Here is a 20,441-nt window from a genome sequence, read left to right on the forward strand (position 1 = left end):
TTGTAACCATGAGAAACTTGGGGTTTTTTTCTGTTTTTCCAGAGTTATAAGAGGATTTAGTGTTGAAGAATCTGTTCTTTCTTTGCACAGGGATAGTTTGATCTTCTGTCTGAATGAAGGCAAAATCTTGAGAATAGTTTTTTCACATTTAATATTCCTTATATTTCAGACCTTGTCTTGGGAATACTTACTTACACTGTAGTTTTTCATCCCTTACTTCTGAAAGTGACGTGAGTGAGTATTCTGCTAAAGAAAATGGATGATTTCTTGAATGACAAAAAGGTCATTTTACGTAAGAGGAATAAGAGATACAGTTACAGGCACCCGTTTCCTGGTGAAAAAAATGTAACACATTTATGCCACTTGCTGAATACAAGTCTTCATTCATGTGTGATCTTGCAGGGAAGGAGAGATTGAAGCTGGGTTTTTTCCCAGGTTTCTTGAGTGGTTTCAAGTGAGGGAATGTAGTGTGGGTGTTCCAGGAGTTGTGAAATCTTTGGAATACCAACCTAAAGAAGAAGCAGTTGTGCAACTTTCCTGTTTTATAGCCTCACCTGTAATCAAATTAAATGATGTTTCCTAAATGCCATTAGAGGGTGCAATTAAACAGCAGGAATTAAATAGGAAAGCATTTCTTTGCTCTTGGAATGGAGCCTCTCTCTTCAGCTGGCATTCTCATCCACCCCAGCTCTCACTGGGCCACATCCCTCACCTGGCAGCCTCTTCCCTCTTCACTGTGTCTGTGTCCTTGCCTTGTCACTGCAGCTTTTCTTCCATGTCCCCAGGATGCACGTCCCTGTGCTCAGTCCTGCCCATCAGCTCTCTCTCAATCCGTGCCATTTGCCACCAGTCTCCCGAGTTTCAGCCCTGCAGTTCAGGCTTGGCTCAGACCCTGCCCCATGTGCAGAGTTCAGTGTCTCTGTCAGGCTCAGCTGGCTCCAGGGAGAAGCTCAGGGAATGGGGTTTGCCTTGCCAGGAGAGAAAGTGACTCCAGCAACAGGTGGCAGGAGAGGATGAACCAGTTGGTGGCCTTTGCAGCTTTAATTTTAACATTCCCATTGTGAGATCCTTGATGATGTGTCATGTCTCTGTTGTAATTTGTGTTGTTACATGGTTCCGTTTCCTATGGATTAGTGAATGTAGGCACCAAGTGTAAATGGCTTACCCCTCCAGCTTCACTTCATAGGCATTCTAGCAACTGGCTTTTAAATGGCTTCATATAAGCACAAAAATTAAATAGAAGTGTCTTTATAAGCGAAAAGGATCCTTACAAAAAATGGGGAAAAGATGTAATTTCACTTTTTATAAGCTAATTGCCCCAGTTTACACCTGCTGCAACAGAGTATTTGCTTAGAAAAGTGATTACAAGAGTTGAGACATGATATTATTCTCTCACTGGTTAGCTCACATGAAGTAAAATAGCTTTAAGGGTCTCATTTGATATCCATTGCATCTTAGTGGCATCATATGTCTTGCAGAATTGTTTGCAAATTTAATAATATAAAGAGCTGGACCATACTTGTGATGAAGTTACAGCAACACTGTGCATGCATTTATGGTGCTATGGGATTCATTATAACTCATCTTAAGTCAGTGATTTCGTTTATTTAGTTCTACCTCCACACTCATAGAAATATATTTGACTTCTTGTCTCCAGGCTTTTGTTTCCTCTACTTCTACTTTATTTTTATAGCAGCTCAGTCAAGAGGTCAGTCATTGGAACATGATTGAGCACTTAGACCATCCCCATGAGCATGTCAGCCACTCTCTGCACAGAGTTAGAGCTTTATGGAAGTTCAGTGGAGAGGATGGGTGCAGCTCTGCTGGTTGCTGCTGCTGTAACCAGGACAGAACCAGGAGGAACTGGAAGTTCAGTTAAAGCAGGACTGGGGGTACAGGTGAGCAGCTGACATATGGGTGAATGTTTCTGATCTTTTTTTAATACATCAGAAGCATTAAGAGTTCTTACACACTGGCATTATGATTAGGCAGATGGCCTAACTTGAGCTTAAACTAGAAAGGCTGTTGTTAGTTTTGCTTTTTGAGGAGCAGTAGAAATGATTTTGTTCTTGTTTCTAACAGTTGAAATCATCAGAGGGGCTGGAGATATGAATTTGTGAAACATGCTTTACATTTGTGTTCACATTGTGTCACAAACGCAGTGTTGTCCTTCCCTTTGGAAGGGAATGGATGTGGTGCCTTAGAACCATAATAGTTAATGACACATCCTGAGAGCCTCTGTGTAACACCAAAACCTACAAAGACACATTTAAGATGTATTTGTTAATGTTTTAAGACTTTTTTCAAAATACTGAACAGTAAAAAGTCATTAACAGTGACACTGTGATCTTCAGAGGTGGGAGATTCATCTCTTAATGTGAAAATTGCCATTTGCATGTGCATAAAACTATACTTGTCTTAGACTATCATTATCATTGTTGATTTTATACAAAAACCCTGTATTGTTTTATTTTGCTACATTTTATATAGCATTCCTTCCAAAAGGAATGCAAAGTTTATTACTAGCTATAAGCAGTTGTTTTTCTCAGTGAAATGTGCCTGAACTCCTGCCCTCTCCCAAAAAAGTCTTAATTGCTTGATCTGGGTGTGTGATAAATGCTGTATTGGAATGTCCATGTCAGGTCTTATAATTGAAAAGCTGAGAATTTAAAAAGAGAGACGCTACAATCCTATTACTAGTTAGCTCACACAAAATAAAACCATTTAAGGTTGTTTGTTTAACAGGTCTCCATTACATTTCAGTGACTGCATGTCTTAGAGAGTATTTTGCAGTTTTAATAGTCTTGGAAGACTGGTGCATAGGGTAGGGCTTAAAGTGTCAGTGGCTAAAAAGGAACATTTCTTAAAGAAATACCTGCGGTAGTATTTTCCTTTTTTCCAGTCTTATTTTCCATTTTCTAAAGAGAACAAAAAGCTATTACCCAGTCAGGTAACAGTGATGTATTAGTATGAAATGTAGAAAAGGTGAAACTTTCTCTGTTTTTAAGATTTTTTTCACAAAGTTTTTGACTGGAAGGAGGATCATTTTCATCAGTGTATTTGATGTGGCAAACCTGTCTTTGGGACCTAAGGGATTGTAAGCATTCATAAACATCGGGTTAAATCATGAGGCATTTATGTAAAAAGGAGAGAAAATAATCAATTCTTGCATCACTGTGAGTCATTTGGTTTCCTTTGCAGGCATTAGGGTTTAGAATATCCCTTGCCTCGAGAGCTCCAGGCCAGCACTGTACAAGTTGGTAGTCAGTAAAAAACTTCAGTGATGGCCCTTCACTGATGGATTTTGTTTGATGGCATCTTTCTAGTTTATAGTACCAAAATATTCCTCACTGACAGCAGAGCCATGTTATAAGTGACATTGGCAAAAACAAGTTTTGTTTCTTTTCTGTCTTTGAATGCAATCCCTGAGAATAAGTATACCTTGAACAATGTTTGTGTGCATTTCTTATGGTCAAAGGAGTTTAATATTAGCAGTTAAGAGTTTAAAATTTCAGCAATTTTCAAATTAAATTTGATCGAATTAAAATATAGGTCCTTGTAAGCAAACAGCTATGCTATTAAAGTCTGTGCTTAACTGAGAAAGAAACAAATGAGAGAAGGGGGGAGAAGTCTTTCTCTATGTTTGTTAAATTATACTTTTCAATTTTTTAAAAATAGTTCCATAAACTAGCTAAGTCTTATAATTGAGTGCTTAGGAGAAGAATCCTTGACTCATAAAAATAATAAAAGATGTAAATAGAGCTGCAGGGCATTAAAGATCATCCAGTCTAGAACTGCAGGAATAAGTGACTGATAAAAACCAGTATGAAAGACAGCAGAGAAATTTAAAATTCATGTTTTGATTATAATAGTTTTTCTTCTGAAATACTTGTTGGGAAGAAGGTGTTCTCTGCTATCTGGTGGGATGAGACACCTGAGACTTCCATCTCAGCTGTGGCCATGATGCCCTTTGCCCTTCCCAGGGCTTGTCACCCTTCCCTGGCCATCAGCTGTGGCTGCTTTCCCCTGTGTAAAAAGGCTCTGATCTGACAGGAGCCTTTGTCAGAGATAGCACTGCCTTCCTGAGCAGGAAGCAAAGTTAATGCAAGGATAATACTTTGATAATTGAATTACAGCCTCTAACAAACATGTGCAATGTGTATACAAGTAGTATTTTCAGAAGGCTTTATTTTAGTCAAATTTGCACGGATTTTCAGTGTGACAACAAAGGCTCTGCCAGGAGAGCAGCCTCTCTGCCAAATCCCTGCTCCAAAATATAGAGGCACTGGAAGTTCTCATTGAAACACTGAAACTGTATAAATATTGGCAAAATTGGGTTTTCTCCACCTTCACACTGAACCGACTGAAATATTTTTGCTTATGCCTTCCAGAAAAAAAAAAATTGCCTGAGGAACAGACTCACTGTGGAGCTTTACAGTCCAAATAGTTGAAATGGAGTCAACTTATAAATGATAAAATATAAGCTTATAATATGTCATGTTTAAATATAGGTGTTGATGTCTGCTCCTTGCATAATGCTGCAAAGGCCCTTGTAGAAATAAGGAGACCAATTTTATCTTCTCTTAATAAGGAAATGTAAAACATATGTAAAAAACAGTGGAAAAGATAAAAGAAAATTTATCTTTGGGGGCAAATGCTCAGATTTAGATCAATTTTTCATTGATGCTGAAAAATGTTAAAATGTATATGATTGTGTAGCCAGATACTTGCAATAAACAGGTGATTTGTGAATTAAGAGTGGTTACAGATCCTTGCTGCTTTTCCTTTCAAGTCTCTCAGTTCTTTGCTCCATAGTGGTTTTGTTTCAGCAACCTGTAACCAGGTGTGAAGTGTGCTCTCCTGGGAGCTGGAAAATGCAACTTTGAACCCGCTAATTCTTCAGTGAATACTTTAATCTTCAGCCTCTTAAATCTGTTATACCACTTCCACTGCCACCTTTCTCCTTTCTTTTTTTTTCCCTTTTCAAATAAAAGTTCTGAGTCAGTTCTCCACAGCCAAAAATACAGATTGGAGCCTGGATTTGGAGCGGAAATTTGAAGCCATGAATCCCAGTCTCAGACAAGTGTCTAATCCACGTCTACAGGAAAACACATAAATCTTTGGAACAGGCACATAACTCTCCCTGTGCCTTGTAGAGGGAAATTCATAGCTAACTAGGCTTTGAGAATGATGTTCCAGGAGCTGGATGACTGAAATACCCACTTGGTTTCAGTATCCTTTGAAGATCTAATAGGCATGACAGTGTGGAGTGTTACCCTATCTATCTTCCTGCATGGCTTTTCCAAATAAAATTTCTTTTTTTCCAAATAAAATTAGTAATGAGGACAATGAGTAAGATTTGTTCCAGTTTGGAAAAATTGCTTCCCTTGAATTTTTGCTGTTACTGATGTTCATTTTAAAGTCTTATGGAGGTTTTGCCTCTTTATAGCCCTGGTGTAATTTCTTTTTGTGTGAACTGGAAGACACAAATAATCTGGGCAGTGGGAGAGGGAGCACAGCCAGTTAATCAAGGAAGGGATTGTCCCTGTCTGTGTAACTCCTGTCAGACCCCACCCAGACACTGCATCTGCTCTTGTCACCTGGCACAGGAAAGATGTGACAAGCTGGAGGATGCTTGGGAGGACACAGGGCTGGACACTGGCACTGTGAGAGGGATGGGGGGACAAGGGGCAGCCTGGATGGCTTTGGAGCACCTGAAGCCCCCAGCACCCACAGGGAGTCCTTGGGATGGGACAGGAGGAGCAAATTACAACAGGTTTGGGCTGGGTTTAAGGAGAAGCTTTTCCCAAAGTGTTCCCATGGGGTGAGGCAGAGGAGCAGGTCACCCCAGGAGTCTGGGCCATCCCTGTCTGAGGAGGGTTTTGAGCTCTGTTGAGCAGCCTGGTCTGACCTCAGAGCTGGCCCTGCTTTGGGCTGGGACCTGAGATCCCCTCCAGCCTGTAGGTATCCAAAATCCTACTGGTGTTGAGCAGCTTTTATAATATTTCTATAATAGCAAGCCTATGATTGACACCTACTTCAGCCTTCCTCATCACCTCTAGCTTCCCTGGAGTCCTCCTTAGAGAGAAGGCAAAAAATGCAGAATCATTTTATTCTCTGATAAAGTGATTCTTGTCCAGGGATTAAAACCTTTAAAAGCTTCTCAAACTCTGTATGTATGGATTTAAGGCTTCAATTCTCTGTATCTTGATTTTTTTAAAGCAGGGGAGTGCTTTTTTTATTTAATCTGAGCTAACTAATAGCTGTGTCATAATATATTAAAATCCATTCTGAGAAGTATTTAACTGAATTTTTTTGTGAAAACCTTAGATTATGTCATGTCTGTCTCTAACTCCCAAAGGATTTTTTAGTTCATCTTACTTTCTAGGCTGTATGGCTTTTTCTAAAAGGAGGTTAGAAAGCTTTCCTATTAGCATTGCCTTTTAATCCATGGACTTTGCTATTTATATTAGGCCTGTGTAGGACCTCATGATGCTGCCACCAGAAATGTGAATCTCTGTCATTTTGTGGTGTTCATTCTTCACCCAAAAAGCCAGGAAAGTCTGGAATGACTGAAGAGACTGCCTCACCCCTCTTGGACTATTACAGCATTAAAGGGGGGAGGATGGATGAAAAGGCAGATAATATATAGCAAAGTGTTGTACAACTTGGATTATATTACTGCATACACTGTGTATTAATTTTTCTTAGCTATTTAAATCCTGGTTATAGAACATGGAGAGGAAAAGTTGAAGACAAATCAGTGTCTGAAATTGGTGATTGAGGTAGTTTTTATTAGACAGAAATTTCTCACCCTTAATTCTTTGAATTGATTTTTAATGGGAAGTTTCTCTATAACATATTTTGCAATGTGAATGCAGAAGAATAACCTAGAAACAAACTTTTTACTTTAGTGATTACTTAGAAGTTTCTACAGGCATTCTTTAAATGCAAATTATTTCCCTCCATCCATCTTCCTCCCCTCTCCACCTTCCAACAAGGAAAATAGTCCTATACCTTCCATAAAATGTAGACATTTAATAACCCTTCACCAGAGTTCAACTAATATAAGCTGTATGGTTATGTGTAAAAAAAATGAACACACACCAAAAAATGCTGCAACAGATTTCTACTAAGAACTAAATACACAGCAGTGATATATGCTGAATTTATGTATATATTTTTCTTTTCCACTGTCCCACCCTATGTAATCTTTGTCCTTACAGCTTTTAGCATTGACATTCTCTTAGGATTATTCAAGGGAAAACATGAAGTATTTATAGCCATAGTTAAAATTTTTATAAATAGTTTATAATAGGAACTGCCATAATAAGACTTTGAAATAGTTTCCATTACAGTTCTTTGTTTTTATACATTTTAAAATTTGAAAAATACTTCTTGGGGGGGGGGGGTTAAATTTTCCATGCTGTGAGTCTGAAAAGTATTTTTCCCCATTAATTTGCAGTACAATCCTTTCAGCTATTTTGGAATTATAGACAAATGGGGAAAATGCTTTTTCCCTTTGTACAGTAATAATAATAAAAATAAAGAAAATATTCAGATACATTTTTTGACAATACTACAGGGGGAACAAGGGAAGGTTGAAATATGTGGCAAGATCTACTCCCTTTGCTTTCTGAGGGGGAAAAAAACCGTTGAAAATGATGGAAAAATAACATCAAACTCTTTCCAGTAACATCTGCTGAGCTTATTAGCAGAAACTAATAAAAACACACCCCCTTAATGACATCCCTGCACATTCCCTTTGCCTGAGGCCATCCAGACATGAGCTGGCTGAGCTGCTGCAGCTCCCTGCTGCTCTCTAGACCTTGGTGGCTCTCTCCTATGGGCAGATCCCAGACTGTGAGGTCAGGGATGTGCCCATCTCCACCTCCCACATGCCATGGACAACACTGCTCCTTCTCCTGTCCTTTACTTCTAGGAGCCCCCAGCTGTGTGGGGCCAGCCTGCATGGCTAGAAAGCTGTAGGCTGGTTAGCCTAGCACAGATTGTGATGGTTCCTCTCAATCAGAGCTTTGCGAAGTCCAAGAGAAGATTTTATCATGCAATTTAGCAGTGTTGTCATGACAGAGTAGTACCAGAATGGTTTTCACTCTTAGCTTCTCTCCGACTGTACTTGTGTCAAGCTGTCATGAGGGATACTAAGCCAGGATGAAATTCATATAGGCATGGAATTGAAACAGGATTTACTGGGTATCTGGGTCCTGTGGAGGATGTAGCACACAAACCTTCAGGTATGTGGATGAACAGGCCCTCCTGTCTGGTGACAGTGCTGTGTCTATGCTGCCACTTGCCTGGAGAGCTGTGGGCTTGCCTCACAGCTGTGGGACAAAGGGACAAGGTGCAGGAGCAAGTCTCAAAGTCCTTTGCACTCACTCCCCTGCATGCCACATCCGTGGTCAGACAGTGCTCAGGGCACCTGTCTGTAGCATGCTGGGTTCTGGAAGCACCTACCACTGTACTGGGCACTGACACCACTGCAGCCATGAGGTGGTGGTGGTCTGGGTTTTGTAACGAGAATTTACCCTCAGGGTGGTGTAGGAAACAGTTTGTGTAAGGAACGTGGTAAAAAAACCAGACATGGATGTTTTATCCTTACCTCACTCTTCAAAAATAAGGTGCAGGATCAATGCACAGCCCAGTTCTGCAGTGGGGCACTCAGATGTGTTTGGAGAAATCAAGATTTTGACCCCAGCTACCAGTTGAACCATTTTTAGCAGCAAAGATAAAAATCAGAAATAATCAAAAAAGCCTTATTCAGATATTCTGTCTTTTGGGCAAATCCTCCAGACTGTCTCTCATTTCTCCTTCCAGGCATATCACTCTTATGTTCCTTGCCCTGCAATTGTCTCATTTAAAATGGATGCCTTGCCCATATAGCAGGTGGCTGAGCCTTTTGGAGGTTTCTGGAAGCTCCTTTTGTATCCCAGCAACACAGTGTCACCTCAAAGCCAGTCCTCTTCTAGACCATGGCCTGCCTCATCACAGTTGATGCCTGCTAGTGCCCATTCTTACAGACCAGCTCGGAAATCAAAATACTTCACATTTCTTTTAGTGTACATTTACTATTTAACATCAACTGAAAAAAAACCCTACACTTTATTCTGGATTTCTGTGGGGAATGTTCTTTCTAAAAGTTCAGCTGTGTTATCTTACATCTGGATCAGGTACAGTCATTTCTGGTAGTAACTCATGCCATCACATTCATTTCACCTCAAAACTCTGAATATGAAGTAAAGATGAAAACTTTAATTGCTAATGTTTTGTTGAGGTTTTACTGAAAATCCTGATATATTAAGTGAAAAATTAAATTTGAGATAATATATTTGACCTCTCTCGAAAATTAAAGAAAAGAGGTTATCTTTGGAGAAATTGTGCCATCTCTTTAAAGTTGCAATCTTCCTTAACATTTTTGAACATGTAGCAGTACTTGTAAGATTTAAAGCATATTTTTGTTGTATGACGTGCGTGGAAACGCACACAGACCATTGGTTACTGCACCATCAGACAATCATGCATTTTGGCCTAATTGGTTTGAAATGAGTGGACACATACCATTGTCCCTGGGTTGGTCCTAATTGCAATTTTGTGCTCATGTAAGGAAGAAAATCCTTGGTTCTGTTTAGTGGCAGCATTCCCAATTGACTTCAGTTGTTCCAAGACTGATGAGGTATCTTGGTTCTCAAACTAAATCCAATCATGTGTTTTGATTTCTCAAGCCTCTGTAATTCCTTCTTTTCTTATTTTAAAACAATTATTTTCATTTCATTTGCAAGCTCTAGTCTACTGTCAACCATTGCTTTCCCATTTGTCTTTCTGTGGCTTTCCATATAATATATTCGTGTAAATGACATTTCTGTTTTTTAAAAAAATTGAAGGTGCCTCATAGAACAAAGTTATGAAAGAGGTGAAACACAATTGCACTAATTAGGAAGAGCTAATGTGGGGTTTTTTTTCCTTTTTCCCCTTAGCAAAGAGACAAAGAGGAAAAATCAATACTGGAAAACCCATTTCATTTTGCAGCAAAGGCAGTTGGAAAAGATCCACTTGAACTCTTAGAGCTGAAATGCTGGAAGCTGATGTAATTAAGTAAACCAGCTGAGAACTGAAAAACAACCTGATCAAACTAAGGGATTATAACTATGAAAGATCTGATGCACTGTTCTGAACCTTTTCATAGAGGAAGTAAAGTTTGCTGGGAATTTGGTGATTAAAGGCTTATCTTCTGTTGATGATTAGTTATTTTGCTCTGGGAATTGTTGATTAATTGAAAAATGTTTGAATAGCACTTACAAATTGTTGGAATATCTCTCGTTGCCCTTTCTTTAAATAAATAGATGTGGGTTTGGTTCCAAATGGCTCTTCAGTTTGAAAGTAATTTATAATTTATTGAAAAGTAGTATTCATGCAGAAATAAAGTTTCTGCAATTATGTCCACCAAAGTGTTTAACTGGCCAAATGATTTTTATAAATATCTTTGTGATACTTTTTTCCTTGATTTTATTTTTTGATAGCTTACTGGATGATGTGTTATTTTGTTAACCTTTTTTCCTGGACAGGACAACCATTTTGATAATTCATTGCAGATTTTTAAAATAAGAAATACAGTAGGAGCAGTTACTATTCAAAAAAAGAATAATCTGTTCAAAGATAACTCTTTTTAGATGTTGCATAGTAATTCAACCTTCTCCCTGAACAACATTTTGATTTTATTGAAATGCAAACCTCATTTTTGCTAGGTTTGTCCATGCAGCATTTGATTCATCAAGAGTGACCTCTTGAAGACAGAATTGCAGGTTAATTGATCACTGGCACATGTCTGTAGATGGTATTCCTCCTTTTTCTCTGATTGGCACCAGATTTGGAACACTGATATGGTTGAGCTCACTGGCTAGTAGAATGAGATACCCTAATGTGTCAGGACCCAAGGCAGGCTTTTATTATATCCTGGCCAACTTTTTCTGAAGCTCTCAGGTACAGATTTAGTGGTTACAACTTTTCATGTGAGTGTCTTACAGGCAGCAGTGAGGACAGGAATGAGCTGTGGCTCCCTGGGTTTGTTTTGGTTTAGTGTCTTGGTCTTTTAAAAATCAGCTGAAGGTCACTGTAAATAAATAGACTTAAAACCAAAATAAGAGCCAGGCTTAACATTTGGCAGTGCAGGATTTTTGACAAGCCTATTGCCTTCTGCCATTGAGGTCCCTGTCCTTACTGATGTGCTGTTAACATGGGTGAGAGACATCTAAATGAGACAGTGCATACTGCACAACTCAATAACCATTCCCAAAGGAAATCACTCTCTTCTGGGGAATCTCAGCTTTTGTTTTCCCCAAAACAACAAATATGCTACTGCTCTTGGAAAGAAAGCTTCAAAATATTAACAGTGTAAGTGATGCTCACATCTGTGAGCATCTGTAACAAGTGTGGTACGTTAGATTTGAGATATGTGAATCGCCTCATTTTTGTCACTGAATGGTTTGGGTGACACGTGGTTGTCATTTAGAGTGAAGATAGTTAACATGTTTGTGTCCTCATTAAGAAGGGCCAGGGAGATACTGTGCAGCTCTTGTTGGGAGCACATCTTGATTTGCTTTCTTAAGTGCAAGGTCTCTAGAATGGGCAGCTGTTTATGTTTACATTTGATGGTTTTGAAGCAAGGTGTCTTGATCAAGCCTTGCAAGGAGGAATCAGGAAGTCATGCTTGCTCAAGCTGCATTTTGAAAAGGGTTCACTGTTAATTTGGTCACTAATAGTGAAGTTAGGAAGAATTATTCTTCTGTGCTTTATACCTTGTAACCAGAAGGAGGAGTGTGATGGTCTCAGTTCCATTGTCAGGATACTTGTGAAGAAAAGATGTTTTGCTCCTTAGGCTCAAGAAATGGCAGGAGAGACTGTGAGGGGAGAAGAGGCAGAGTTTGCTCTTTTCCTCTCCCAGAAGTTTGGTTTGGCATTTTGAGAAAGCAGCATGCTGGAGTTTCTCCAGAGAAGAGGCAGCTGTGATAAAAGCCAAGACTGAGGAATGCATTGGTGAGGGCCAAGCAGAGCTCGTTGGCCTTTGGGGAAGAGCTGCTGGCTGCTGCCTCTGTTCTGGCTGCACAGTAACACACATCCCAGAAATACAGAAGCGTAGGGCTCATTGAAACTTTCTGATGAAAGTATTTTTCAACAGAAAACACAGAGATTGCCTAAATGACTCATTTTGTGAGAAGTGGCTTCTGGCTTTGGGAAGTGTTTTTCATTAAGCTACGGAGCATATACAAAACAGTAACACATTGATTTGGCTGTGCTGCCACGGTGCCTTCCTAGAGTCTGCTTCAGTAATTACATTCACATTCTCTTCTCTGAGATGGGGAGACTGTCTCAGGTCCTGAGAGATGCACTTTGGTGCACAGATCTGTCTTGGGTGGGAAAATGGGAGCATAAGTGTGTGAACTCTGGTTCCCATGCAGCAGGGCATCAAGTGGACAATGTTAAATGTTTGAATTCTCTGGAAAGTTTTCATTTTTATGGAACCTCTGCTTTTTGGCTTTTTTCCCCCCAAAGCAAATACACAATTTCTCTTTACACCTCCCTGTCATTTTAATGACAATGTTGTCATCATTAACGTTTCAGTTGTGAGAAGACATTTCATTTATCTCTGCAGGAGATAAATGAAAATTTGAGTGTTTCAGCTGGGGTTTGGAGGAAAGGAGGGCATGGGGGAAGAAGGGTATAGTGTTTATTTTACCACAATGACCCAAAAAAAAATCTCTCCCAAGAAGTTGACAACTGCTCAGCATTCAATTAAAGCAGACTGGAGCTTGCAGAATTTTTGAAGGTGTAAGATGAGAGCTAGACCAGCCATCTGATAAATTTCTGTTAGCAGGGATGGATGCACAAATGGGAAGTGCCCAAGTTCCTATTTGAGTTTCAGGTTTAGGTTTTAGTTTAGGTGTTTTCCCTAAATGTCTGACCTGTTTCTGCCTTCCTGAGGGGGAGATTGACTGGTAATTCCCAGTCTCTATGGATGGCATGCTGGTTCAAGTAGCAAATGTAAATTCATTTCCCAGAATAACCTTGGCTGTCCCCTGCCCTGGGGTTGGCCTGGAGGGCAGGACATGGCCCTGGGGGATCCAGTGACCATCACTTGGAAAAGAGACAGAGGAGTTGAGTCTTCAGAGACTATTTCAAAATTGAAAAGATAATTTTCCCTTGATTCTTCAGCCAGATCTCCCTTATTTATGGCAGCAGTGCTAAAATATGCCTGGCAAAGGAAGAGCAATCCTTTTGAGCAAGGGGATGATGGGATGTGAATAAACAATTCTAAGCTGCCCTGGCCGTCACTGTGTTGAGCCATGGCTGTACATGAGGCTGCCTTCTCCAGAGCCTTGCATGGCCCATTAGCAGGATTCCCAGTGCTCCAGGCAGGTTTGATTTGGGAGCAGTGGTATGGAGTGTGCAGCAGAGCCAGGCCAGGTGCTGTGGTTACTCTGGAGGAGGCTGCCCTGGCTGCCCAAGCACAGGGAGGCGTGCTGCCGTTCCAGCTCCACTGGAGCCAGCTCAGCACCAGGTGAAACATTTGGCTCAGCAAAAGACAAGCAGCCCTAGAAGCACAATGCTGGTATTTGAGGTACTGTCCCAGATTTTAAACCCTATATGGGAAGCACTTCTGCAAGCCTGTCTGATAGAACTATTTAACAAACTATTGTTTGTTTAAAATAAGTGTTTGATTTAATTTTGAATAATCTTGACAACCCATCCATCCACTGATAGGGTTTGTATGTTTTGCATCCGTTATACTTTGGGAAGTGTTAATTGGCTCAGGTCACATTTTGGGGCATTCTTAAATATCTACAGGATCACAAGCCAAATTTTTAGAGGTTGAAGTAAATAGAACTTCCCATTATGTGTAATTGGCTGCAGGAGAAAGTGTTTCACGTAAAGAAAGTTCAAACACATTTGAATGCTTTTTGTTAATCCTCTTGACATTTTGAAGAATTAAGATGTTATTGCTGGTTTCAATGTGAAATGTCTCCAAAGGCACATCAGTATTGTTTATAAACTGCACTTCATTTCTTTTAAAAAACTATTAATCTAGGTAATACCAGTTGTCAGTAACAAAAGGAGGCCATCAATTAGCAGAAATAAATCAATCACAGTGGTGACTGAAAGTTTCTGTGATTTGCTACAGAAGTTTACATTTCTGCATTTAAAAGATATATTGAGGGAGAGGCTAGTTGTTTGTTCCTTATGTTCCTCTCCTCCCCACCATGTCTTTTTTAGCTGGTTTTATTTGTACTGTTTCTTTGCAGAGAAGAAGGGAATCAAAAGAGCATTAATGAAATTGAGTGTGGTCAGCCAGATTGCTAATTAATAGATTTCTCTGGGTAAAAGGCAAAATCTGTGTCTTGCTTTGGACGGGTAAAAGCTTTACAGTTGTGTATCTGATTGCTACCCTGACATCTGTGGGAGAGAAGAAACCTTAAATATATGAGTGGAGATCATCTGGTTATTTGTGGCATGGTAACAATGTGTGTATAAAGATATGATCTGACACATGTGTCAAAGTAATTCCTGTTGACTGACTTCAGAAAAAATGCATTGTAAATTCAACTATTACTGAGTGTACTTGGGATTCTGATACAAGGGTAGCTGCTGTAGAGGGTTTTTTTTCTGGAGCTGGGAGACTGTTTTGCAATCACACTGATTTTCTCCGATTTTAATTAATTTAAGAAAAGTCATCTTTAGAAAAACAAATAAAATCCAGCATTCTTCCTTTCCCTTGCCTCCCCTTTCCCAAAGCAACCCTCTGAATGTGGGAAATACCGTGTTAATATCTAAAATTGTCAGGATGCACCCAGAAATGGCATTTGAAGGTTTTGATTTTTTTTTTTTTTAATAAAGTTCATCTTACCACAGAGTACGTCATTGCTGAAACTGAATTTTTGTAAGCGGTTTCATCTTTACCAACTTTCCTACCACCAAACTCTGAAACAGCTATTTTTAAAATGCTTTTAAAAGTGGGGTGTTTTTTTTTTCAACCCACAGCGATCATTATCTTTTGATTTATTACTATTATGGCCATAGCAACGATACAGATGTATTTTTAGCACTCAGAGATGAAAATGGCCTTAACTGTTGCTGTGAATGTCTGTCCTGTTCTTCATTGTACAGCAATGGTTATGCAAAAAGGGTACAGGAGGTTATTAATTATTCAGGTCCAAGTCTGTTTATCTGGAAGTGTGAATAAAGTTATACTGAAAGTGGTGCTTTCCCTGCATGAAGTTGCCAGCTTTGGTAACTTCAGTCCTAACCACTACCCGTGCTTCCAGTCTCCTAATCGTGTGGCAGAGCAGTTTGAGCCCATTTTACAGATGAGGGATTGAGGAGAGCAGAGACTGAGTGGCTTCCCAGGGCAATACGTGGCATGTGTGACAGGAATGGATGTTGGATACAGCTGATGCTCTCCTCAGCCAGAATCTTAGCAGAAAGCATTCATCCTTTCCAAAGGAGATGAAATTTTCCTTACGGAGACTGAATGATTTTCAGTACTGTGTTTCTTCTTGTTCTCCATGAAATGTAAACTGTAACAATTAAGACTCAAGTATTTGAGGAAGACGTCTGCCAAATTAGCGAGCTGTGGTTTCGTAAGAAAAACCAGCATCCAAGCTATTGATGAAATACGGCCTGGGATAATAAGAGGCTTACCAGGGTTCCAAAGACCTCCATTTCCATAAATATGCAGAGACATCTGTTACAGTCATGAGTGACCTGCTGGTTTAAGCCATCAGTGGGGGAAGCGTCGTCGATCACCATCGCCTGCAGTAGCAGGTGCTGCTTTAGGCAGCAGGAATTACTGAGGAGGTTTTCCATGAACAAAGGCGACCTTTCCACTTGCCAGGAAGAGACAAACGGGAAACCGAAACGCCCGGCACACGCCCACGGTCTTGCACTTGTGAGAGCCCCGCGTGCCAAAGCTGTGTGTGATCACTCACTCACAGGTATGGTGTGGCTCACACAGCTGCACAGTTTATGTCTGAGGAGTGCTTGGGTCTTCTAAAACCAAACTACTTGAGTCAGATTCCCAAACAGGAGTGAATCATCAAGATTTAATGGAAAACGTTCAAAACAGATTTATCATCTAAACCCAGTGTTTTTGTTAGCAGAGTATATGCCCAAAATAGTAATGTAAAACCGTCATCCTCAAGGTTGCAATTACTTAAATGAAAAATTGGAGTTTAATTCTTGCTCAACATAAATGAACAGAGACATTATAATATTACAGCTTTATATAATGCAAGGATATTTGTCTTCCTTGTTGACTCAAGGTATATGGTAATCTCTCTCTTTCTCTTCCCCTCTGGCCCCATTCATTGCATAACACAGTTTTGAAAGGAAAGAATGTGTCTTCAGTGGATGAACAACTGGACAAAAAAACGGATTACAAATTCAGAGCTGCAGAAATATTATCATTTGGTGTGTTATACATGACTGTAATTGCCAGCAATTCTGAAAACGCTCACACAGTAAAGAGGAGTCTCCAAAGCACCTGTAGGAAAGCCACACAAGTAAAGGAGTTGACATTAGAAAAGTCTTCCAGTATTTAAAATGCTCCCTCTGACTCTCTCATCTATGTTAAGTACTTATTGTGAATTGTACTAGGAGGTGCAGTACAGCCTGAGTACTTGATTTCCAGTACGTAATGGATGCCTCACATGGGGACGTTACAGCCCTAATAACTGTATGACATCTTTAAATACCTTAACAATTCCCACCTCTGTTTTGATAACACATTTCATAGTAAATGAAAATAAAACAAAACCTGTTCTTTTCTCTCCCTCTGAACAGAGCGTGGATCACACTTCTCGTAAACCTCATCATAGTGAGGTTGGGCTAAGATGAGCATAACCAGTGACGAAGTGAATTTCTTGGTGTATCGCTATCTCCAGGAATCGGGTAAATTCTTGGTCTTTCTTCATAACTTCTGGTCATAAATGAAATGGGGAAATTGCCTTTTTGCATGATGTTGCTCTTGGGATGTGTCCTTGAGTGTTTCAGACTGATAGACTAAATATTTTTGCACAAACCCCTGTTTCTTTGAAATCTAGAACACAATAAAAGTGCATACATGCAGAGGTACAAGATACTGCAGTTTGGCAAAACAAGAAGTAAATAACATTATGTTAACAAATGCTTTGGTAGTGATATGTCAGCCAAAGTGATTTTTGGCAGCACAGGCAAAAAGCACATGTGTCTTGTATCTTTTTTTTCTTAGATACTTGAAATTATTTACATTGGGTCTATGTTGGCTCTAAAGAGAAATTTGGGTGCAAGTTTCTGATGTTTTACACCATTCTTAGGATAATTATGTATGCAAACTGAGCTGCACAAGTGTCATCATGGCTCTGTCTCCATACCTCTTCCACCTCTAGCTGTTTTCATATTGGAAAATACCACAGGACTTCAAAATCTTAAAAAAAAAATTGAATCTTATATTTTGGGTTTATTTTATATATGTAGTCTTCTTTCCACTCTTTGACTGCAAGAAGTAGAAAGTCTCTTAGCTAATGGAAAACATTCTGTTACTGTAGAGATGATAGGGGAGCTGAGAAACATTGACAAAGGATTTGTAACCAGCATCACCAACATTTTACTTGGTACTGACCCTCTGCTTTCTGTTGGTAAAAGTAGAATTGACTAAAAAGATTTCATGCTTCATATGCTGAAGCAAACAAACAAAGCTGTGCAAAATAGATGTCATCCTGTCAGAAGATTTGAAGCCAGTTTTAGAATAAGCCCTGAAGACCCAAGAGATGTCTTGTACAGAGAATCCCAGCAGGTAGAAGGTACTGCCTTAGCCTGCTTCCCTTGGTCACTATAACTGGTACTCATTAGATGCATTATTTTAAGTTGTTTCTTCCATTTGCAAGAGTCTGTTTCAATCCCAAGAAACTGAATCCCCATGCAAAGAATCTCCACTTAAAATGAAGAAGGTTTATTGTACTTCTGCATGGTTTGGTTTTTTGAAACAGTTCTTTGGGAGTCCATAGTTGGCCTGTGTTAGCTGTTGTCTCACACTCTCTAATAATGGAGCTTATAAAAAGTTGTCTAGATCTGGTGTGCAAACAGATGAAAGAAAAAGAGGAAGTATCAAAACTAAAATTTTGTCCAGACAAAGTTTACTTTTAAAGACAAGCCATTGTGTACAGCACTAAGAGCTCTTCGACATTATAGCAATGCACCAATGGATGTAATCAAAGATAAAGAATCCTGGAGTTACTTTACATTGTTATGTTTGGGTTATAGGAAATTCTGCATAACAGTGTATTAATGCAGTAGCTTTTCCTGATGTGGAAAAAACCCAACGTTTTTGTCCCTCTTGATACATGAGGAGGTGAGTTAGTGTTGTGTAGTGATTCAGGAAGCTTTGCAAAGTCAGTCAAGAATGGTGGGATCAGCCAAATGTGAGGGGAAAGTTACTCTAGGTAACATCTCCCACAAGCAAGCAATCACTTTTGCCATTTTACAGGGAACTTAACATGCAAATTTATATGTTAATGGCAAGTTGTACTGCTCTTACATTCTTATCTAGAGGGTCAAAAATTTTTATTATTTGATCCACACATACTGAAGACATACACAAAAACATCATATTTCCACTGTTCTGTGTATTTTATACACATAAGAGAGTGGAAATTGAGGTTAAATATTTGAAGAAATATTCCAATATGCTTCAATCTGAGCATATTTAAATCTAGATGTTAGATATGGATGTAGTAGATATACCTGGCAGTTTGTTAGGAATTCCATTCAGCAAACTAGAACTGTAACCAGTGATGAATCTGTTAAAAAGCTTCTTACATTAGGTTTGAACCTTTTTTACTGCTATCATCGTTTTTTCCAAAAGGTTTTTATATCTGTATTTTCAGATGAAGTAAGGCAATAAGACAGAAACTGTTATTCAGCATTTTGGCTTTCCACTGGTGACTATAAAAGACACAACAGCAAATGAAAGATATTTACTCCACAGCTTCAGAAATAATGCAGGCCAGATTTAAAGGGCTAGTGTTAAAATACAGTCTGAGTTCAAACCCCTACAGTTTAAGGAGTTTGCCAAAAGCAGGGTTATTACACTGATGATTTGTTAACATTAGCTGAAACCAAAGCTTCTAAAAATTTTATCAGACACAACCATGAATGTTGCTTACAAGGCCACACAAAAGTTCAATTCTTTTTTTCACGTATCTGAAAAAAATCTGATCATGTAAAACTTCCAGGCTTTTCCATAACATCTAGGCAAATGATAGGAGGAAGAGAGAAATAACAAAAGAGAAAAAAAAAAGGCAAAATGTCCCCATACTATTTCATGTATTTTGCATCTGCGAGGTACAGGAGCACTTGAGATCCTTTGAAGCATTGTAGCAAAGATGCTGAAGGGAGCTCTACAGTTCATTATGAAAATGCTGGCAGGTGATTCTAGTAGGAGTTCAGCTCTTGTAAACTTGAAGCTAGAAGTGAATTTCAGTAACTATATATTTCCTCCTTAATTTTCTGTCAGATCAGAAGCCTTGCACAGGAGAGAATTAATAGCGTTGAACTGTCTAAACCATTATTGTTGCTTTTTAACAAATCTTGGCATACTGAGGAGAGTTTCAGTGAACTGGAAAAAGCAAATGTTGTGCCAGAATTTTTAAAGGTTAAATAAGATGGTACAGGTAACTATAGGTCAAGGACAGTCATTGGAATGCTGAGACTAAATATCTTCAACAAATCTGAAGAGATGACATCATGGCAAATGCCAGCCAGCAAGTTCTTATGGATAATAGATCTTGTCAAACATACTTGATACTGCTTTTTTCCAAGATCAGAAATGAAATTGACAGAGATAGCTGTGCTGACATTAATACACTTGGACTATTTTATGACATTTATTTAGTCTTGTTGACACAGTGGTTAAAACCAAAATGAAATAACAGAGTAAAATCAGCGTAATCCAGAGTTACCAAATGGATTAAAAATGGGGGAATAGAAACATCTTGAAAAGTGATTATAGCTGGGGAGTATTCATCTCAAGGGTTACTTCTAGTGGGAACTCACAGGCATCTCTTCTTGGCATAAGGCTGTTCATCAGCTTTATTGGTTACCTGGAAGGAAATATAAAATGATTACCAAGTACATCTGCAGATGGAATGAAATAGTAAGTTGTGGCATTTGGTGAGTTACACTGACTGATAATGGGGTTTAACAGAAAAAAATACAGCCAGGGAGACTGCTTTGAGCTGCCTGCTGCTGGAGGAGCAGGCTGGAGAGGATGCTCCAGGGGCTGCCTGCTCCAGGGGCAGTGCAGCCAAATTCCTCCCTTACAGGACAGAATGGGGACAGGTTAAGGCTCTAAATGTTTAGCTGTATTAAAATAATTTAAATAACTAAGTAAATAGTTT

The 20,441-nt window shown here is 39.3% G+C and overlaps 1 protein-coding gene across 3 annotated transcripts in view; it reads left to right on the forward strand.

Moving 5' to 3' along the window:
• Positions 1-20,441, forward strand: part of TBL1X (transducin beta like 1 X-linked) — a 239,746-nt gene that overhangs the window by 168,793 nt on the left and 50,512 nt on the right. For all 3 annotated transcript variants that reach the window (XM_058045172.1, XM_058045171.1, XM_058045173.1), the window contains one exon: positions 16,849-16,956. In XM_058045172.1, the coding sequence (XP_057901155.1) occupies positions 16,899-16,956 (58 nt within the window). In that variant the 5' untranslated portion in view covers positions 16,849-16,898. The remainder of the gene's footprint in view (positions 1-16,848; positions 16,957-20,441) is intronic.

The sequence above is a fragment of the Melospiza georgiana genome, chromosome 2, assembly GCF_028018845.1.
Source record: "Melospiza georgiana isolate bMelGeo1 chromosome 2, bMelGeo1.pri, whole genome shotgun sequence".
Taxonomy (NCBI): Eukaryota; Metazoa; Chordata; class Aves; order Passeriformes; family Passerellidae; genus Melospiza; species Melospiza georgiana.